The following is a 19,988-nucleotide window of genomic DNA, read 5'->3' on the forward strand; positions in this document are numbered from 1 at the left end:
GATCTTTTTTATTTTTTTGGTCTCATTTATTTTTTAACTCAAGTAATGCGTGTATTTTTATTTTTTAATTAATCTTTAATTTGAATAGTAGTTACAAAGATTAATAATTAGGATATGACGGCATCACAACGAAAAACACACATTTCAACTAAGTTGACATTCATGAATACCGACAATCATATGCCCACTAGGACCTAAATGAACCAAACAAGTTGGCAAGGAACCAACCGTAGTAGTTTGAATAAAGAATTATTTTTGTTGTGAATATTTGACAACAATACCATAAAATCCTAAGTCTTCCCCCGACTGCACTACATATCTGTCAGATAGATATGAAATTTCCCTCCACTATTTTCGGCCTAAAACAAGGAAACTACAATCTACACAAAGTTTTCAAGACTAATTTTAGGGAATTGATTTTGACATTCCAGTTTTAGCTACTTACATTTTATTACTTTCTATCTTGATTGGTTATGTAAGAAAACAAAACATTTCGGTCGGTTTTTGCCACTTTTTTAGCACCTAACCAAAGTCAACGGTTTGTGATTCAGCAATTTTGGAGCCCAAATCAAATACAGATTTGAAGTAATAGAGTAAGGGACAGAGAGACAAACCTAATATATGGAGTATCTTCTATCGTTCCAGCCTAACTAAAAACTTCAATGGTTCCGAATCTTGTTTTTGATAATAGTCTCATACCATCAAGTTCTTAAAAAATTTGAGATGCTCCAGGCTCAGTGGTTCGCCGGAGAGACAAATGGGTAGGTAAAGTATGGAGTTGCATTATCCAGATCTCCTGTTGGATATGGAACTAGCTCTTTTTTTCTCGCCTAGCTAGCTCTGTTAGACAGGGAAGTCGGGAATTGACATTAATGTCTGACCGGCTGGTGTTGATCGGCCGGGAGGCACTCCGATGGCTCCACTTACCACTGATGTGGCTCCACCTCTGGCACGTGTCACCATCGGGCCCGACGGCTGACACCATTCCCTACCCGTGAATTGTGACACCATGGACCAAGCGACCCACCCGCTTGTCCATTAGGGGCGTTGGCTATTGGGCTGCCAGGGCTTCACCAACATTGGGCCTATTGCCTATATACGAACGAGTAAATTCTGGGCCGGTCCTAATATTGGATTCCATAGCCCACCAAGTCCTATAGAGTAAAAGTGCAATACTCACTAAGTCTTGTGGATGTGATTTTATTTCTTTACCCCAGTTTTAAATAGCAACAAATGAAGACAACCAATCGTTTAGGGCAGCCCCCCCCTCTCTCTCTCTCTCTCTCTCCCCCCCCCCCCTAATTTGCCCCGCCACCGCCGGTTACTCCTCTGTCGGTCTCAGCCACTCCTCAGTCGGTCTTAGCTCCACCGCCAGCTACTCCTCTTCCGGCTGTTCCACCCTGGCCGCCTCCATAGACGTCGATGCCTCTGCCGCCACCTCCGTCCGCCGCCTCCATGGACGTTGACGTCTCCGCCGCCTCCGTCTAGAACTGCAATTGCCATTCTTATCGCGGTTCACAAATGAATGCCACATCTCATCATTTTAGGGTTTCAAATCTCCCAACCCATCCCTCCACCACCGCCTTCTTTCGATCAGGATCACTCCGTCCGGAGGCGGCGCGACGCCATCCTTCCACCTGCGTGTGACTGTCGGCCACTTGACGGCGACCGCCTTCTCCGTCTTCACCTTTTCACCTTTTCAGCTAACAGTGTTAATTGTAAATTTAACACTTTTAATTATAAATTTAGACAGAATTTAATACTGTTAATCGTGACGGTAATTAATATTATTAATTGTAAATTTTGATAGAATTTAACACTGTTAATTGTGGCAGTAATTAACACTGTTAATTGTAAATTTGGATAGAATTTAACACTGTTAATTATAAATTTAGACAGAATTTAACACTGTTAATCATGGCGGTGGTGGTGGTAGCGGTAGCGTGACGGTGGTGGTGGAGTGGTGGTATAGGAGGTTATATAGGCCAACTGTTAATTAACACTGTTAATTGTGGTGTAAATTTTTGTAAAAATTAACACTGTTAATTATGATGGTGGTGGTGGTGATTGTGGCGGCGGCGTGGTGGTGGTAGTGGTATAGGAGGTTGTATAGGTCGATTGTTAATTTAAACAAAAATTAACACTGTTAATTGTGGTGGCGGCAGCGGTAGCGACGTGGTGATAGTGGTGGTGATGTGGTGGTAGTGGTGGCATGGTGGTGGTGGTGGCGGCAACATGGTGGTGGTGGTGGCGGCAACATGGTGGCGGCGGTGGCAGTGGCGGCGGTGGGGTGGAGTGGTGGTGGTGGTGGCTGGATTGTCTCTCTCCAATCGCTTTTTTCTTACAAGGGGTATTTTTGTCAACAAAATAATGAAGAAGACTTACTGAGCTATAGGCTCTTTGTGTAGGACATAGTAGTCTATTCTTCACCAAGACAAGGCTGGTCAGAAAGTTCCCCTATACGAACTGGGAAAAATGACGGCCCAATACGTGTTTTGATAATTAATACCCGCCGAAGACATTTCTTAGCATGTCCAATGTCCTTGGCGGGTATTAATTATCAAAATACGTCATTGGCCGTTAATTTCCCTACGAACTGGGGGCATGACCCACCATTCGGCACACTACATATGCGCGTGTGCGCGGAAGGAGAGAGAGAGGGTTTTTTTTTTGTTTTTTTTGTGCGTGTGTGTTTATCGACCTTTTTTTATTTGGTTAGATGGACCACTATGATTCAAGACGGTGCATCCTAAAACTCCATCAATAGCTCGGCTAGGTCACATTCGGTTCCTACTGCTACGAAACCAAAACCAAAATCGAATCGATTGTAAATTTTTCTTGACGATTTAAAATAGAAACCAAATTGAACTGAACACAACCGTGACACTTAAAAAAACAACCGAACTTGTCAAAAATGACGGGTTCGGTCGCTCGTTTAAACCCATCTTCAACCCTTCTATTTGAAGATAAACGTGATTCAATTGTATATCGATCGAAATCCGATGAACATGATTTTTGAAATGGTTGAAGTACTTGTCGAGCTCTATGATATGAACGATTCCGATCATCGAGCGAGATCGAAAAGGGCACTGAAAATGCAAAACTGCAATAAAGCCGTCTCCATTTGTGTAATCACGTTTGCCCTTCTTCGAATCTAACATGTACCCAACCTAGTCTCAAACTCTCTCAGCTTTAGGCTCCTTACCTTATTAGGGCTCGATTAGATGCCGTATGTGTTTTGGGTGTATTATTTATAAATGGGTGATAAGATAGTAAGGGGTATTAGTTAAGAAGGGAGTGCCCACATTGATATGGTATTTATAGAGGGTGTATTACAAAGTAGACGGTTTGGATGATGTATTAGAGAAGGGGGATAAAATAATACTTGGTTCAGATAGAGGATAAATTGGGGTGTATAAAGAATGGTGTATGATGTAAAAAGCTATCAAATGACTCTTTTGCCTTTGCACAGTATTACAATAGATAATTCATTAGATTAAATATATTATTACAAAATTCAATAAAATTAAGTACTTTATCACAATTAAGCAATAATAATTTAGTTTACTAAAAATTTAATTATTTTAATAATTTAAAAAATAAATACATTTTGTGTTTTTAAATTGTTTTATTATCTATTTTATTTATTGAATATTTAGTTTTGTACACAACAAAATAGGAGTAAAAAAAGACAAATAAAAAAGGGTCAGATTTTAGTTTTGTACAAAAAAAAAAATACAAATTAAAATAGGACCAAACCTACCCACCCACCCCCGCCTCTCTCTCTCTCTCTCTCTCTGACTACAAAACCCACCCACTTTTCCCATGGATGACCGGCAAATTTCGAACGAGTAGATCCACACCGATGACGGGCAAATTTCGAACAGCAACGGTACTCTCTCTCTCTTTCTACTGTAAATGATAACTCTGGCCATAATTTTTTTCCTCTCTCCCTTTTTCCATTTTTTCCGTTCTGCGCATGTACGTAGAGGAGATGAAGAGGGGGGGGATTAGGGAGAGCAGAAATGGCAAGATTTCACCTATATTGCCCCGGATTAATTATGGCTACCTCCGGAAGTAGCCATAAATTAGTACCCTGTGGCCTGTGTTAACGAAGAAGGGGAGAAACGAATACATGAGCCCTTAATCTTGCCAAACGGTGGAGTAAGAAACCAATACATCCGGATTGCGAAATAGACTCGATGGATACAGCATCCAATTGGGCCCTTAGTGTACACAACCCAGCCTCCAATGATTAATACTCATATTTTCTTTTTGCTGACTCCATTTAAGTTGAATTTAATTTATTTATTTTTGTTGAACAGTGGATGCTCTATGCGTGGAAGATCGTATTGGTAGGCCCGAACAATGTCCTCCAGAGTTGGGACCCAACAGTGAAATCTCCATGCACCTGGTTTCACATCACTTGCAACAGTTTTAACAAATAACAGTGTTGTCAGAGTGTAAGTCTGTGCGTGCGCGCGTATGTATATATATATATGTATGAAAGGTCAGTATGGTAGTACCGTAAGGATCCCTTACTGAATAATTTTTGTGTACATACACAAAACTTCAAGTAAAGCGTGTAAGGCGTCCTTATCGAATTAAGTTAAGAATGTCAATTTCCTGACCAAATTGCGATGATCCGAACCGCTCAACATGTTCAGAACATGATTTTAAGCACATCCGCTAGAATTCAGCAAAAAAAAAAAGACCGGAAAGAGCTTGATCCGAGCAGTTTTTGTTTATATTTTATCGAACGGTTTAAATAAAAACTACTCAAATCAAGCACTTTCCGGTCATTTTTTTTGCTGAATTCTAGCGGATAATCTAAATTTGATCGAGCAGCTCGGATAATCTAAATTTGATCGAAAAATTGAAGAAAATGGAACGTTCGTATTTTATTTAAAATAAGGATGCTCTTACCTGAAGAAGTCTCTCTCTATATATTACTAATATATATCCTTAATTTCCTCTTATCTCAAAGCATTGACTTCTTCTAGTAATATTAAAGTCCCTACCTACCTCTCACATTTTTAGAACATGATGATCATTACTAATCTCTTTTTTATTTTTTCCATTGAAGGGACCTCGGAGATCTAGACAGTCTTCAATACTTGTAAGCTATCGATTTCTCTCAGTTCTGCTTTAGAGCATCCACATTTGTCTCGCTACTTGCCTGTCAACGATATAATAAAGAGCCAAATCGACAGAAATCACATGCATCAGCCTCACTACCGCGCTCTCTCTTTATTTTGTAATTGAAGTAGCTTTGCTACGGTGCATCTTCATTTCCCACGAGGCACTATTCATTCCTTTACTTAGGCCCCGTTCCGGAATTGAAAGCAAGTACTTATTTTTTAAGAAGGCAATTTCAAGCTCAAAAATAATGTGTTTATACAAATAATTTTTCTAGTAATATGGATCTTGTTTGATAGATCTTATCGAGATCTATTATACGGTGCAAAAAAAAATTAAAAAATAATTTTTTATTTACATTATTTTTGAGTTTAAAAATATGAAATAAGTACTTATTTTTTAAGAAGGTGTTTTGGAATGGAGCCTTATTATTTTACTATTTACTAATTTACACGTCCTTTGTTATTCTGTTATTCTTTTTTTTTATCGGCTGTTCTGTTATTCTTTTTTAGTAAATGGATGTCCGGGTTAGCTTATGCGCAACTCAAAAAAAATTCAGTTATTCCATTTTTTTATAATCGGATGTCCGGGTCAGCTTGCACGCACCTCGATTAATTCCAAGGTTCTGAAAGTAATAACCGGACATAACCCCAGTGGCCCCGTGAGTGTTGAACATGCGACCTCATTGGTCAAGCACTTATTACTTTCTCATATCCACTCTGCCAACTCCATGGTATTGTAAAAAAATTAAGTGTTTTAATTTTCAATTTGTTTGAACCGATGCAAAGATCTTATTTTTTTGATCATTTTATCTTAAAGGGTCATAATTTATTTTTGTCTCTAGGGCTCTCCTAATCAAGTATTTGCTCTAGAGAGTCCCAAATAAAAAGTAGATACTTAATTATGAGAGCCTTAGAGACTAAAATTAATTATGATCATTTAGAATAATATGATCAAAAAATAAGATTTTCGGCATCGGTTTAAACGGATTAAAAATTGGCTCTAGGGCTCTCATGTACCAGCCCTATGATAGCCATAAAACCAAATGAGGAGCAAATACGTACTTAATTATGAGAGAAATATGAGAATAAATAAAGAAAATACAAAAGTATGAATATTTAATTGAGTAGAGAGTAAGAGTAAATAGTTTAATGCAATAGACATTTTAAAAGTGAGTAGCTAAAGTAATAAAATGGACTTTTAAGGTGTAATTTGGTCCAAAATTTAAAGAGGCTGATGCGGATGCTCTTAGCCTTGAGGTCATCCAAAATCATTAGGTTGACTCATATCTCTTCTTATTCAAAAAGGATACGGATGCTCCCCAGGGACTGATTTAGGGACTGGGCATAATTTTCTCATTTGTGGGTCTTCTTTTCGGGCTCATTTTAATGATTGAAACCGTTTGCAATTTAGCTATTGTCGATACTATCAACAATGACACATTAATATTATGTTTGTCGGATACCTATTACTATTAATATTATGTTTGTCGGATACCCATTACTATTAGTACAAAACACATTAATCTTGAAAAAGAATTTGTGTTCTCGCCGAATCAAATCCATTTGCATCAAGATAAGTCTATAGCAATCATAGATATCCGATTAGAATCAATCTTGGCATGATTTTTGGTCTCAAGGAACTGATCTAAAGTAAGAATGAATTCTACTATCAAGATGGTCCTCCGAAGGGCCCATAAATGAGCAAAACTGGGTATACGCTGTGACCCTTACTGATTACTAGAGCTAGAAAAAGAAACCTCTCCCTAATTTCTTTTGACATATTTAATTTGTACTTTTAACAATATTGTGAATGATTATATATATCGAATGCATATATCAATTGCAGGGAAGTATATGGGAATAACCTAAGTGGATCGATTCCAAGGGAGTTGGGTAAACTATTCCACTTGATCAGCTTGGACCTCTATAATAATCAGCTTTCCGGCCATATCCCACCAACTCTTGGCAAGTTGAAATCCTTGAAATTCATGTATGCAGATCTTCCCCCTCTAGATCTCTCTGATCATCTTAATTTGAGTCATAATGGGCAAACATTTTTGTGCAGTAAATTTTGAAAAGAATTTTCTTTCTATCTGACTGGTTACATCCAGGAGATTGAACAGTAACAAGTTAACTGGCAAAATACCAATCCAGGTCATTCAACTCATTCAGTGGGGCAACTTACAGATTATGTGAGTTATTCCTCAATTTTGTTCTTTCCATTAGGGAATCTCGTACCACAAATTTGATTCAACCTATGCCTATCAATGGGTTGGATCCAATCTGGATCCGTCTAAATCAGACAACTCCAATTCGAAAACTAATCGGATCATATTTGGATATATCCGATCCAATCCGGTAATAACTGTAATTCGAAATTTTTTTTCCCGAAGAAAACAAAACATAACCCCCCGTGTATGTGTTGTTGAGATGTGTATCTGTGTGTTCTTTTTTTCAATTCTATTTGTGGTTTGTTTTTGTGATCAAAAACCAAATAATAAAAGGAAGCCAGCTTTTTGACTGAATCTCGAGAACAAGCTAAGATCCAGGCAATTATACATACACAAAAGCTTGCAACACTAAAGCCTCCAGTTTCTACGACGATGTCAGAGGAAAGGCTTGGCATTCACATACTTGCTAGAATTCGGGATTTAGCTGCTGTTATAGAATGCCGTGGGGGATGCTTGCTCAATGATTTTTTGCATGTATTTCTGTTATTGCATGTATTTTTTTCCTGTCTAAATTCAGTATAAGTAAAGGAAATTTGGATCGGGTTCGGATTTTTGCCTCGAAATATCGAATATACGATTTTTGGGATTTGAATTGGATCCAATCCGGTTCAATATATTGATAGACCTAATTTGACCCATGGAACTAGTACTCTTATAAATCTTTACCATATAACAGTGTTATGCCGATTTGTCCAAATTATGGTGCATTAACATGAGAAAGGATTTTTTGAACTAGCTCTTGTTTAGAATGTATCTAGTATAAGCAAAAGTCTAAACCACAATGATGTGTCAAGTTGTCGACTGATGAGTAAGGAAAAATCTGTCAAGGTCAGCACTTATACGATATACGGACCTGGGAGCTAGCGGCCAATTTCGCCCACAATTTCCAAGGAGACATAGCCCATGACAAGGTCAGGGGATGCTGGCTCCGCCTATAAGACGAAGCTGGCGTGAGGTCCAAGGACCAGCTTTGGCACTTGGTTAGAACGGGATAAATAGTATTCTTTGGATATTATTTATCCTAACCAAAGATGCCCGGATGGGATAAACTACAATTGAAACCCTATAGGATAAGGAATGCTATAAAATGAGATAAGCACTAGCCATCCCAGATGTACATGGACTCCTAGCTAAGGCAGGACTCCTCCTCACCCCAAGCGGGTGATCCGGAATACAGTCCTATAAGGACTCTACCTCCCAAACAAGATGCCTATAAATATGACGGTAGAACTCCGATAAAAGGTACGCAATCCTAAACAGAGAACAAAAATACTCTGAAGTATACTACTGACTTAGGCATCGGAGGGTGGTTGGCAAGCCACCACACCGGTGACATAAGCTCTCACGTTGTCTTTGCAGGAATAGGTCGGGGCCAGATCCAAAGCTGATTCATCAGCTGGCGCCATCTGTGGGAAACGACTTCTTCCTTACGGTGAATAGTTTTGTATGGTGGACACCCGATCAAGCAGAACAACAATGGCTTCAGACCCCCCACAAATGGGTGTCAACGACGCCACGAAGGCCGCAGATGCAGCCAAGACGGCTAAGGCTGCCGAAATAGCCAAGGCTACGAAGGCTGCTAAGGCCGCTGCCGCCAAAGCCGCTAAGACGACAGAGGCGGCCAGAGCTGCTGCAATGAACAAACCAGGAGGCGACCATATGACCCCAGAAGCATTCGTCCAAATGCAAGAGCAAATTAAAACGCTAACCCAAGGGCTACAAGCAGCGATGCAGGAGAACGCAGATCTGCGAAAGCAAATCTCAGAGCCAAGCATCTCAAACCAACGACACAGCGAAAGACCAGAAGAAGATGACAGGGATGATGCCGAATCCAGTGAAAAGGAAAGCCAGAACCGAAGGAAGCACGACAAACCACCTCTAGAAAAGCAACCCCACGAACAGGAAGCGTTGCTCAAGATGCAGGACCAGATCGATGGGTTGATGAAACACATCAAAGCACAAACTCCTGCCACGGTAGAGGAGATTGTGCAGAATACGGATTCACCTTTCACATCTGAGGTCATGGGGCTGCCACTCCCCAGGAAGTTCAAAATGCCTCAGCTAGAGACATTCAATGGTTCCACGGACCCATTGGATCATCTAGAAACATACAAATCCCTAATGCACCTACAAATAGTACCAGATGAGGTAATGTGTCGTGCATTATTCCCTGTCACCCTCAAAGGAAGTGCTTGGGCATGGTTTAACAAACTCCCCCCAGGAAGCATACGTAGTTTCAAAGAGCTTAGCACTAGCTTTGTGAGCTACTTTATTGCTGGCCAACGCTACAACAAACCACCAATGCACCTCTTGATAGTGAAACAGGGAAGGTGGGAGTCGCTAAGGGAGTATACTACCAGGTTTAACAAAGAGGTGGTTCAGATAGAGGAAGTTGACGACAGCGTGAGCATAACTGCGTATATAGCTGGACTGTATTCAAGACAGTTTTTATACCTTCTATCTCAAGAACCACCCAAGACCCTGGCAGAACTTATGCTTAGGGCACAGAAACACATGAATGCAGAGGAAGCCATCTACGCAAGGCGTTCCAGCGACAGTTTTGATCCCCATGCAGGGCCATCACAGGTTGGCGAATTTCCCCCATCTGATAGGAAAAGAAGAGAATCCACCCGCAAAACGGGAGGGGAACCAAAAAATAAGAAGGTGGACTCCAGATCCTCCCCAAAACGAGGAGGAGGACCGCCCCAAGGCAAATACAAGCAATTTACACCACTCATAGCCACGGCAGAACAAATCCTCAGCAACTTACAAAATAATCCGGACCTCAAATGGCCCGAAAAGCTAAGGACTGATCCTAACAAGAGAGCTAAAGAACAATATTGCAGGTTCCACAGAGACCATGGTCACAACATGGATGACTGCATTGACTTAAAACAGCAGATCGAGGAACTGATCCAAAGAGGCAGACTTCAACATTTCGTAACGAAGAAGTATCAAAAGATACCCATGAGGGATGATACAAGCAAGGAAAGAAAAGATGCCACGGCTCCCCGATCAGGCCTTATTAGAGAGATCAAAGTCATCCATGGAGGACTTGCCGGAGGTGGAGAGTCTAGCAATGCCAGGAAAGCTCACCTCAGGAAATTGAGAACAGAGGAATATTTGGAGGTCAACACTGTTAGCCGTCCAAGCAAGATCCAAAAGAAAGAAGAAATACCCATCCTTTTTTCAGAAGAAGACATTAAGGGAACTCAAGTTCCTCATGATGACCGCCTGGTTATAACCATCGTCGTGGCCAACTACCTCACAGGAAGAGTATTAATAGACAGTGGAAGCTCGACCGACATTCTCTACCTCCATGCATATGATCAACTAAACGTTGGATGAGAAAGACTAAGGCCTTTGATATCACCACTGGTTGGATTTGCAGGTACGCCCGTTTATCTAGTTGGTCAAATAGCCTTACCAGTCACAATGGGGGACGAAGGAAGTCAGATTACGCGAATGATAGATTTCATAGTAGTCGATTGCCCTTCAGCATATAACGCGATACTGGGAAGGACGACCCTAAATAAAATTGGGGCAATAATCTCCACGTATCATCTGATGATGCAATTCCCAACGCCGGAAGGAATTGATTGCATCAAGGGAGATCAGAAGGCAGCACGAGAAAGTTACGTCACCTCACTTAAGGGAGCAAACATCATGATGAGCATAGAAAGCCTCGACACGCGGGACGAAGAAAAACTCCAGCATGGAGAACCTGTGGAAGAGCTCCTAGAAGAACTTCTGGAGCCAGGTCTACAAGGGAGGACTGTGAGGATTGGATCGGGGTTGAGCACAGAGGCAAAGGCAGAACTGTTACAATTCCTAAGGGATAACAAAGACGTCTTTGCATGGGCCCACGAGGATAGCCCAGGAATTGACCCAAGGGTCATATCTCACAAATTGAATGTGGATCCCACAATGTGACCTGTTAGGCAAAAGAAAAGGACTTTTGCTCCAGATAGGAACGAAGCTGCAGCCAAGGAGGTAGATAAGTTGGTACAAGCAGGATCCATCCGCTAAGTTCTCTACCCTGATTGGTTAGCCAACGTGGTTATGGTGAAGAAAGCCAGCGGCAAATGGAGAATGTGTGTGGACTTCACCGACCTCAATAAAGCATGTCCAAAAGACAGCTTTCCAATGCCACGAATTGATTCCTTGGTCGACTCCATAGCTAGGCATGAGCTCCTGAGCTTCATGGATGCATTCTCAGGATATATCCAAATCCAAATGCATGAAGGCGACCAAGAGAAAACCTCATTCATAACTGACAGGGGATTATATTGCTACAAAGTAATGCCCTTCGGTCTTAAGAATGCTGGGGCAACACACCAAAGGCTGGTCAACAAAATGTTCAAGCAGCAAATAGGATGCAATGTAGAAGTATATGTGAATGACATGCTAGTCAAGAGTGCCAAGGCACGAGATCATGTGATTGACTTGAAAGAAATCTTCCAAGTCCTGAGGAAATACCAAATGAGGCTTAACTCAACGAAATGTGCCTTCGTGATCTCCTCAGGGAAATTCTTAGGCTTCATGGTTTCTCAAAGAGGCATTGAAGCAAACCCTGAAAAATCCAGGCTATCCTCACCATGCGCTCACCCCAGAACATAAAGGAAGTCCAGAAACTGACTTGACGTGTCGCAGCACTGAGCAGGTTCATCTCACGAGCAACTGATAAATGTCAAACGTTCTTCAAGGTTTTGAAAAAGGCCTTTGAATGGACTGCCACGGAGGAAGCAGCTTTCAACCAACTGAAGGGATATTTAACGTCCCCACCATTGCTGAGTAGAACCCAAGATGGAGAGGACCTATATTTATACCTTGCTGTCTCCCCTCACGTCGTCAGTGCAGTTTTGCTACGAGAAGAGTAGGGGACACAACTCCCAATATATTATACCAGTAGGGTGTTACGAGGAACAGAGCTGAGATATCCCAGGGCAGAGAAGATAGCCTTTGCTATGGTAATAGCAGCCAGAAGGCTACGACCATACTTCCAAGCTCACTCAATCAAAGTATTAACAGACCAACCACTTCGAAGGATCCTCCATTATCCAGAGACATCAGGACGATTAATTCAGTGGTCAATAGAGCTTGGCGAGTTTGATATAGAATACAAGCCCCGGATTGCTATCAAGGCACAAGTGCTCGCCAACTTCCTCGCAGAATACACGTATCTAGAACCGAAAGAACTCCCCAAGGAAGAAGTAAAACCTTGGGTCTTTCAGGTTGATGGATCAACAACTAAAGAAGCAAGTGGAGCTGGTCTAATCCTAACGTCCCCAAAAGGACAACGCCTGAGCTACGCGCTTAGGTTTGAGTTTCAAGCAACCAACAATGAAGCCGAATATGAAGCTTTCGTTGTAGGTTTGGAGCTGGCTAAGGCCGTAGATGCTAACCACGTGTTGGCCAAAAGTGATTCACAATTGGTCGTGGGATAAGTCCTAGGAGAATACGTTGTAAAGGAGGAGGTGATGCAAAAGTATTTAGATAAAGTGAAGTCCCAAATTGCAAGGTTTCAAAGCTTTAATATCGTCAGAATCCCAAGGGAGGAAAATACTGAAGCCGACTATCTATCAAAATTGGCCACGGCCAAAGAAGATGCCATTCCACGGAACGCACCAATACGATATTTGGAGATGCCAAGCATCTTTGCCCCAGGCATACGAGTCCAAGCTATCGACTACAGCAACTCCCGGATGAGTCGCATCGTTGAATACATAAGGAATGGGGCGCTACCAAACGATAAAATCCAGGCTAGGCAGCTTAGGATCAGAGCTGTGAAGTACTTGATGATGGGCGACGTATTATACAGAAGGAGCTTTTCACTTCCATGCCTTAGATGTCTTAACCACGACAGAATCTACACGAGCCATGGAGGAGGTCCACCAAGGGGGCCGCATGTTAGCGTACAAGCTCCTCAGGATGGGATACTACTGGCCCAGCATGCAAAAGGACTGCAAAGCAATGGTCCAAAGGTGTGAGAAGTGTCAACGGTTTGCCAACATCATGCACGGATCGCCCACAGTTTTAACCCCAATGAGGGGACCCTGGCCGTTTGCCCAATGGGGAATAGACCTGATCGGCCCACTTCCTATGGCAACAGGCCAAGTCCAGTATGCCATTATAGCTATATAGATTACTTCACAAAGTGGGTCGAGGCCAAGGCATTGGCCACAATCACAACGGAAGTAACAATCGACTTCTTATGGAAATTCATCATTAGTCATTTTGGTCTACCATGAGTGATAGTCAAAGATCGAGGAAAGCAATTTGAGAATGCTCAATTTAAAGATTATTGTGTTTCCAAGGGAATACATGTACACTATGCATCCAAGGCTCATCCAAAAGCCAACGGACAAGTAGAGGTCACGAACCGAACTATCAAGAAGGGAATCAAGAAAAGGCTGCGAGAGGCCAATGAAGTTTGGCCAGACGAGCTTTATAATGTGCTATGGGCATATCGTACAACGTAACATTCTCGTGTTGCCTTCTGATCTCCTTTGATGCAACCAATTCCTTCCGGCGTTGGGAATTTCATCATCAGATGATACGTGGAGATTATTGCCCCAATTTTATTTAGGGTTGTCCTCCCCAGTATCGCGTTATATGCCGAAGGGCAATCGATTACTATGAAATCTATCATTCGCGTAATCTGACTTCCTTCGTCCCCCATTGTGACTGGTAGGGCTATTTGATCAGCTGGATAGACGGGCGTACCTGCAAATCCAACCAGTGGTGATATCAAAGGCCTTAGTCTTTCTCGTCCAACTTTTAATTGATCATATGCATGGAGGTAGAGAATATAAGCCGAGCTTCCACTGTCTATTAATACTCTTCTTGTGAGGTAGTTGGCCACGACGATGGTTATAACTAGGGGGTCATCATGAGGAACTTGAGTTCCCTTGATGTCTTCTTATGAGAAAATGATGGGTATTTCCTCTTTCTTTGGGATTTTGCTTGGGCGGCTAACAGTGTTGACCTCCAAATATTCATCCGTTCTCAATTTCCTGAGGTGAGCTTTCCTGGCATTGCCAGATTCTCCACCTCCGGCAAGCCCTCCATGGATGACTTTGATCTTTCCAATAGGACCTGATCGGGGAGCCGTGGCATCTTTTCTTTCCTTGCTTGTATCATCCCTCATGGATATCTTCTGATACTTCTTCGTTACGAAACGTTGAAGTCTGCCTCTTTGGATCAATTCCTCGAATTGCTGTTTTAAGTCAATGCAGTCATCCGTGTAGTGACCATGGTCTGTGTGGAACCTGCAGTATTTGTCTTTAGCTCTCCTATTAGGTCAGTCCTTAGCTTTCTGGGCCATTTAAGGTCCGGATCATTTTGTAAGTTGCTGAGGATTTGTTTTGCCGTGGCTATGAGTGGTGTAAACTGCTTGTATTTGCCTTGGGGCGGTCCTCCTCGTTTTGGGGAGGATCTGGAGTCCATCTTCTTATTTTTTGGTTCCCCTCCCGTCTTGTAGGTGGATTCTCTTCTTTTCCTATCGGATGGGGGAAATTCGCCAACCTGTGATGGCCCTGCATGGGGATCAAAATTGTCACGGGAATGCCTTGCGTAGACGGCTTCCTCTGCATTTATGTGTTTCTATGCCCTAAGCATAAGTTCTGCGAGGGTCTTGGGTGGTTCTTGAGATAGAAGGTATAAAAACTGTCTTGAATACAGTCCAGCTATATACGCAGTTATGCTCACGCTGTCATTAGCTTTTGTAGGGAGGTATTCCCAAACAGATAAAATAATAACCAAGAACGTGATATGAGAGATCACGGGTTAAACATGATAAAACAAACCACCATGAGCGGTGGTCGGCGATACGGAGAAATGGCATGAGAGGTCATTGGCGTAAACTGACTGTTCGGCAGAAAGAAGACATACCGTTATATTGGTCCAAATAGTTAAATAAGGACCAAGTTACACATGAAGTAGCTGGTCCAGGCAGTCTGTTCGGCTACGAGATAGCCGAACAAGGAAAGAGCTCCAATCAAAGAGTGAGAGCAGAGGGAATACTCTAGAAGAATCCAGAGTAGTCATGTGCCATAAAGGAATGAGATCCCGAAGAAATAGGATCTAGAAAAGGTACCCAATGAGAATGGGATGTTCGGCCAGTAATGGAAAAGAATCCTAAAAGGGCTCTTTTCTAATAAATTGATAAGGGAAACGAGAATCCTTGATATCCTGGGTTTCCTATACGAGATGGGAAACCTAGTGCAACACGGATACTTGGGCAACAAGCATCCATGAATCTATAAATATGAGGTAAACCTAGAGAAAAAGGTATGCAATTTTTAGCATTCATACGACTCTCCTACTGATAATTAAGGTTTATTGATTAGTACGCGACACTAACTTTAGCATCGGAGGGCCTTTGCCACGAGAGGCAAAGGTGCACTCATCCCTTGTCTGTTTTACAGATTAGGGATTCGACGATGAATTAGGGTTCCGGTAAAAAGGCACGAATTAGCCGTTGCAATCCAAGGAGATCCGAAGCATCAATTGTTTTCATCCCCCTACAGCCTCCTCTATCTGAACCACCTATTTGTTAAACCTGGTAGTATACTCCTTTAACGACTCCCACCTTCCTCGCTTTACTGTCAAGAGGTGCGTTGTTGGTTTGCCGTAGCGTTGGTCAGCAATAAAGTAGCTCATAAAGCTAGTGCTAAGCTCTTTGAAACTATGTATGCTTCCTGGGGGGAGTTTGTTAAACCATGCCCAAGCACTTCCTTTTAGTGTAACAGGGAATGCATGACACATTACCTCATCTGGTACTGCTTGTAGGTGCATTAGGGATTTGTATGTTTCTAGATGATCCAATGGGTCTGTGGAACCATTGAATGTCTCCAGCTGAGGCATTTTGAACTTCCTGGGGAGTGGCAGCCCCATGACCTCAGATCGATGTGAAGGGTGAATCCGTATTCTGCACCAACTCTTCTACCGTGGCAGGAGTTTGTGCTTTGATGTGTTTCATTAACCCATCGATCTGGTCCTGCATCTTGAGCAACGCTTCCTGTTCGTGGGGTTGCTTCTCTAGGAGTGGTTTGCCGTGCTTCCTTCGGTTCTGGCTTTCCTTTTCGCTGGATTAGGCATCCTCCCTGTCATCCTCTTCTGGTCTTTCGCTGTGTCGTTGGTTTAAGATGTTTGCTCTGAGATTTGCTTTCGCAGATCTGCGTTCTTCTGCATCACTGCTTGTAGCCCTTGGGTTAGCATTTTTAATTTGCTCTTGCATTTGAGCGAATGCTTCTGGGGTCATTTGGTCGCCTCCTGGTTTGCTCATTGCAGCAGCTTTGGCTGCCTCTGCCGTCTTAGCGGCTTTGGCGGCGGCCTTGGCAGCCTTTGTAGCCTTGGCGATTTCGACGGCCTAGGCTGCATCTGCGGCCTTCGTGGCGTCGTCGACACCCATTTGTAGGGGGTCTGAAGCCATCGTTGTTCTGCTTGATCGGGTGTCTACCATACAAAACTATTCACTGTAAGGAAGAAGTCGTTTCCCACAGACGGCGCCAGCTGATGAATCAGCTTTGAATCTGGCCCCGACCTGTTCTTGCAAAGACAACGTGAGAGCTTGTGTCACCGGTGTGGTGGCTTGCCAACCACCCTCCGATGGCTAAGTTAGTAGTATACCTCAGAGTATTTTTGGTTCTCTGTTTAGGATTGCGTCCCTTTTATTGGAGTTCTACTGTCATATTTATAGGCATCTTGTTTGGGAGGTTCAGTCCTCGTAGGACTATATTCTGGGTCACCCACTTGGGGTGAGGAGGAGTTCTGCCTTAGCTAGGAGTCCATATACATCTAGGATGGTTAATGCTTATCTCGTCTATAGCATCCCTTATCCTGTAGGATTTTAGTTGTAGTTTATCCCGTTCGGGCATCTTTTGTTAGGATAAGTAATATCCAGAAAATATTACTTATGCCGTTCTAACTACAAGGCGGCCAAAGCTGGTCCTTGGACCTCATGCTAGCTCCGTCCTATAGGCGGAGCCGGTATCCCCTAACCTCGTCATAGGCTATCTCTCCTTGGGAATTATAGGCGAAGCTGGCCGCTATCTCCTAGGTTCGTATATCGTGTGGTGCTGACCTTGTCAGGTTTTTCCCTACTCATCACTCTCTTTGTTTTTTTTTTGTTTTTTTTCCTACTTCCTTGCATTGTACAAGTGGTGAAATGATGAGGAGGAAGTGAACTTTCCAATTGATATTCTCTTTCTATTCCCATTTGGTTGAAGTGGGGAGGTGGTGTTGAATTTGTTTTACATTTTTTTCCTCTTGATAAGTTGCTTGTCTAAAATAGTGTTTGATCTTTTCTCGTGTTTCGGCTAATTAAGGAAAGAGGACTACTACCGGTATATTACTGAGTTCAAGTTTGACCAGGAAAATAAAGAAGCAACTGAATAGTCATTGAAAGTCTACGAGGCATGTTTAAATTGTCTTTGGTTCACTGATCTTTCTATTGAATGTTCATATTGTTGGTTCTTTATTAGGCTGCCTTTGCTAATACAAATCTCCCTTCAACACACCCAATTCGTCTCTGCCTTGCTCTCAACTTTTTCGTCTTTCTACTATGAAATAATGAATTCTCTAGAAAGGTAATTCTTATTATATCTTCTGCACCTGGTGTCATTGCTTCAAGATTTTTATTTTTTCTGCAGTAACATCCTCATCCCATTCTTTTATTTGATGTTTTCTTATTGGTTGAATTTTTAGAGCATGCCATTTGGCTAAATGAGCTTTTGATGAAGCAATTGTGGAGTTGGATATGTTGAGTGAGGATTCGTATAAAGACAACACCCTGATTATACAGCTTTTGAGAGAGAATCTCACACTTTGGACCTCCGATTTGCCTGAAGATGGAGGTATGCTTTGGCTGGAAACAAAGTAGATTATCAATCTTTTCGAATGAGGGATTTCGAGCCATTGGATTTGGCTTTGGCCTCTGATATCATTAGCTTAGATCCAAAATCCATTTCTTGGACAAGTATGTACGACACAAAATGCTTGTTTTTATACATTTCACGGAAAATACTTAGATTACATATTTTAAAGTTCTAGCCATAGTTTCATCAACAAACTCCGATCAACAAATTTGTGAAAGATAAGACAGAATGTGATGTGCATATGAATGACTAATCACGAAAAATGTTATTCATAATGCTCTGAATACAAGCTTGGGGCTAGAATTTGGATTTCTTTTCTAGTGTTTTCAACCTTACACAGGCACGGAAAAGTTACTGTGAAGAACAAAAATACAATCTCAATTGCAAATAAATTGTGCAGGGGACGAGGACAACATTAAAGCTGAAGAACCAAAAGCAGCAGAGCCAGAGGTTAATGTCTCACTTGATTTTGTTACTATCGTCTTACACTTTAACGAAGTACCACATATCTAGCTTATATTGACATTGAAAGTCTAAATTTTTTAACTTTGTGCAGCATTGATGAGGTACCCAAGAGCAATAAAATGCAAGAATATGCAAAAGTCCACTTTTTCCTGCAATGGAATTCTTTGCCAAGTCTATTTTTGGAGGCCATTTATAGATAGAATATGATGAGAATTTTGTCGATCTTCCTATTTTTTGTTCCTAATCTGTTTTTCTATGTTGAACATTTGCTACCAATTCTATTGCTTCATGTTCTCCTGTAGAATTCTTATCACCATTCACCAATACATGGAGTATTTCCAATTCTGCTCTTGTATTTCTCTCTCTCTCTTTTTTTCTTTGGGTCATGCAACTGGCTCTTGGTTGAATGTTCTTTTTTCCTCTTCTCTATCTTGTCACACACTTTATAGCACTTCTTAGGATTTTGGTTTATAGCACAATAAATGAACGTCGAATTTACCAACTTTTACACAAATTTTCATGCGATCAATGAGATCGGTCGAGTGGTCTAAGTTGGAGATGGGATTACAAGTGCCACTTTATGTAAGCCCGGGCATCTAGAGAGAAGAGCCTTCCCCTACATGAGTGAGCAGGAATAATGATGAAGTCGGTGCTGCCCCATGCCAACATTTGACCGACCTGCCTATTCATGCATCGGTGGAGGGTATTTGAGTATGAAACTAGCACGCACGCTTGATCTTGGGATTCCTTGCAGTTGTATGAATTAGTTTCGTCCAATTTTAACATAATGTACCCACTTGAACAAACCTTAAGATATAGATCAAACTGATCCATAACAATAAGAGGGGATCCGTCCTCATGATCGGATAATTGTCGTGCCATGTCCTGCAACATGTGCTGATGCCATTTCTTGCCTTCAACATCGTGTAGACGAATATTTAATTCAGTTTTTTTAAAGGTGAAGAAAATTTCATTAATTTGATTCAAAAGGATTGACAGGAATCTAATAAAGATTCAGAAAAAAGATGACTAAAAAGATAGTTGAATTCAGTATTGATAACTAAAAAAAATTCTATGTATCAACTTGAGGAGATTGTCATGGTCTACATGATGTGTTTTGAATGCCTCATCCCAAGAAAATAAGACGAAAAGGGCTGGATTGTCGCGGTCTACTTTTATGTTTACTGCTACTGCTGGAAGGGTGCCCACTAGTTGGTGTTCAAATGTAATATGTGATGTTATCAATCATAACATTCTTTGCTGCTGTTTCG

The 19,988-nt window shown here is 41.7% G+C and overlaps 2 protein-coding genes and 1 long non-coding RNA gene across 3 annotated transcripts; all 3 read left to right on the forward strand.

The window, feature by feature from the left end:
- Nucleotides 1-2,258: 2,258 nt before the first annotated feature.
- On the forward strand, nucleotides 2,259-7,548 carry LOC131309502 (leucine-rich repeat protein 1-like). The gene is made up of 5 exons (XM_058336124.1): nucleotides 2,259-2,318; nucleotides 4,326-4,414; nucleotides 5,087-5,119; nucleotides 6,988-7,131; nucleotides 7,253-7,548. Exons 1-5 carry the CDS (start codon nucleotides 2,259-2,261, stop codon nucleotides 7,335-7,337), a joined length of 411 nt encoding a protein of 136 aa, XP_058192107.1. The 3' UTR covers nucleotides 7,338-7,548.
- A 1,300-nt stretch (nucleotides 7,549-8,848) lies between these two features.
- On the forward strand, nucleotides 8,849-10,720 carry LOC131309503 (uncharacterized). Its single transcript, XM_058336125.1, has one exon. The coding sequence runs from the start codon at nucleotides 8,849-8,851 to the stop codon at nucleotides 10,718-10,720; it is 1,872 nt and encodes a 623-aa protein (XP_058192108.1).
- Nucleotides 10,721-17,860: 7,140 nt separating this feature from the next.
- Nucleotides 17,861-19,256, forward strand: LOC131311529 (uncharacterized). The gene is made up of 4 exons (XR_009195501.1): nucleotides 17,861-17,964; nucleotides 18,083-18,231; nucleotides 18,653-18,702; nucleotides 18,809-19,256. It is a non-coding gene; the product is annotated as an uncharacterized LOC131311529 (long non-coding RNA).
- The last annotated feature ends 732 nt before the right edge of the window (nucleotides 19,257-19,988 follow it).

The sequence above is a fragment of the Rhododendron vialii genome, chromosome 12a (assembly GCF_030253575.1).
Source record: "Rhododendron vialii isolate Sample 1 chromosome 12a, ASM3025357v1".
NCBI classification, from domain to species: domain Eukaryota; kingdom Viridiplantae; phylum Streptophyta; class Magnoliopsida; order Ericales; family Ericaceae; genus Rhododendron; species Rhododendron vialii.

Bases quoted from the DNA above. Each gene is read 5' to 3' on its own strand.
- LOC131309502 (XM_058336124.1), top strand. From the start codon at position 2,259: ATGGTGGCGGCGGTGGCAGTGGCGGCGGTGGGGTGGAGTGGTGGTGGT. The intron at 2,319-4,325 runs GTCTCTCTCCAA...TTTGTTGAACAG, and splicing joins GTGGTGGTGGTGGCTGGATT to TGGATGCTCTATGCGTGGAA. The intron at 4,415-5,086 runs GTTTCACATCAC...TTTCCATTGAAG, and splicing joins GTGAAATCTCCATGCACCTG to GGACCTCGGAGATCTAGACA.
- LOC131309503 (XM_058336125.1), top strand. From the start codon at position 8,849: ATGGCTTCAGACCCCCCACAAATGGGTGTCAACGACGCCACGAAGGCC.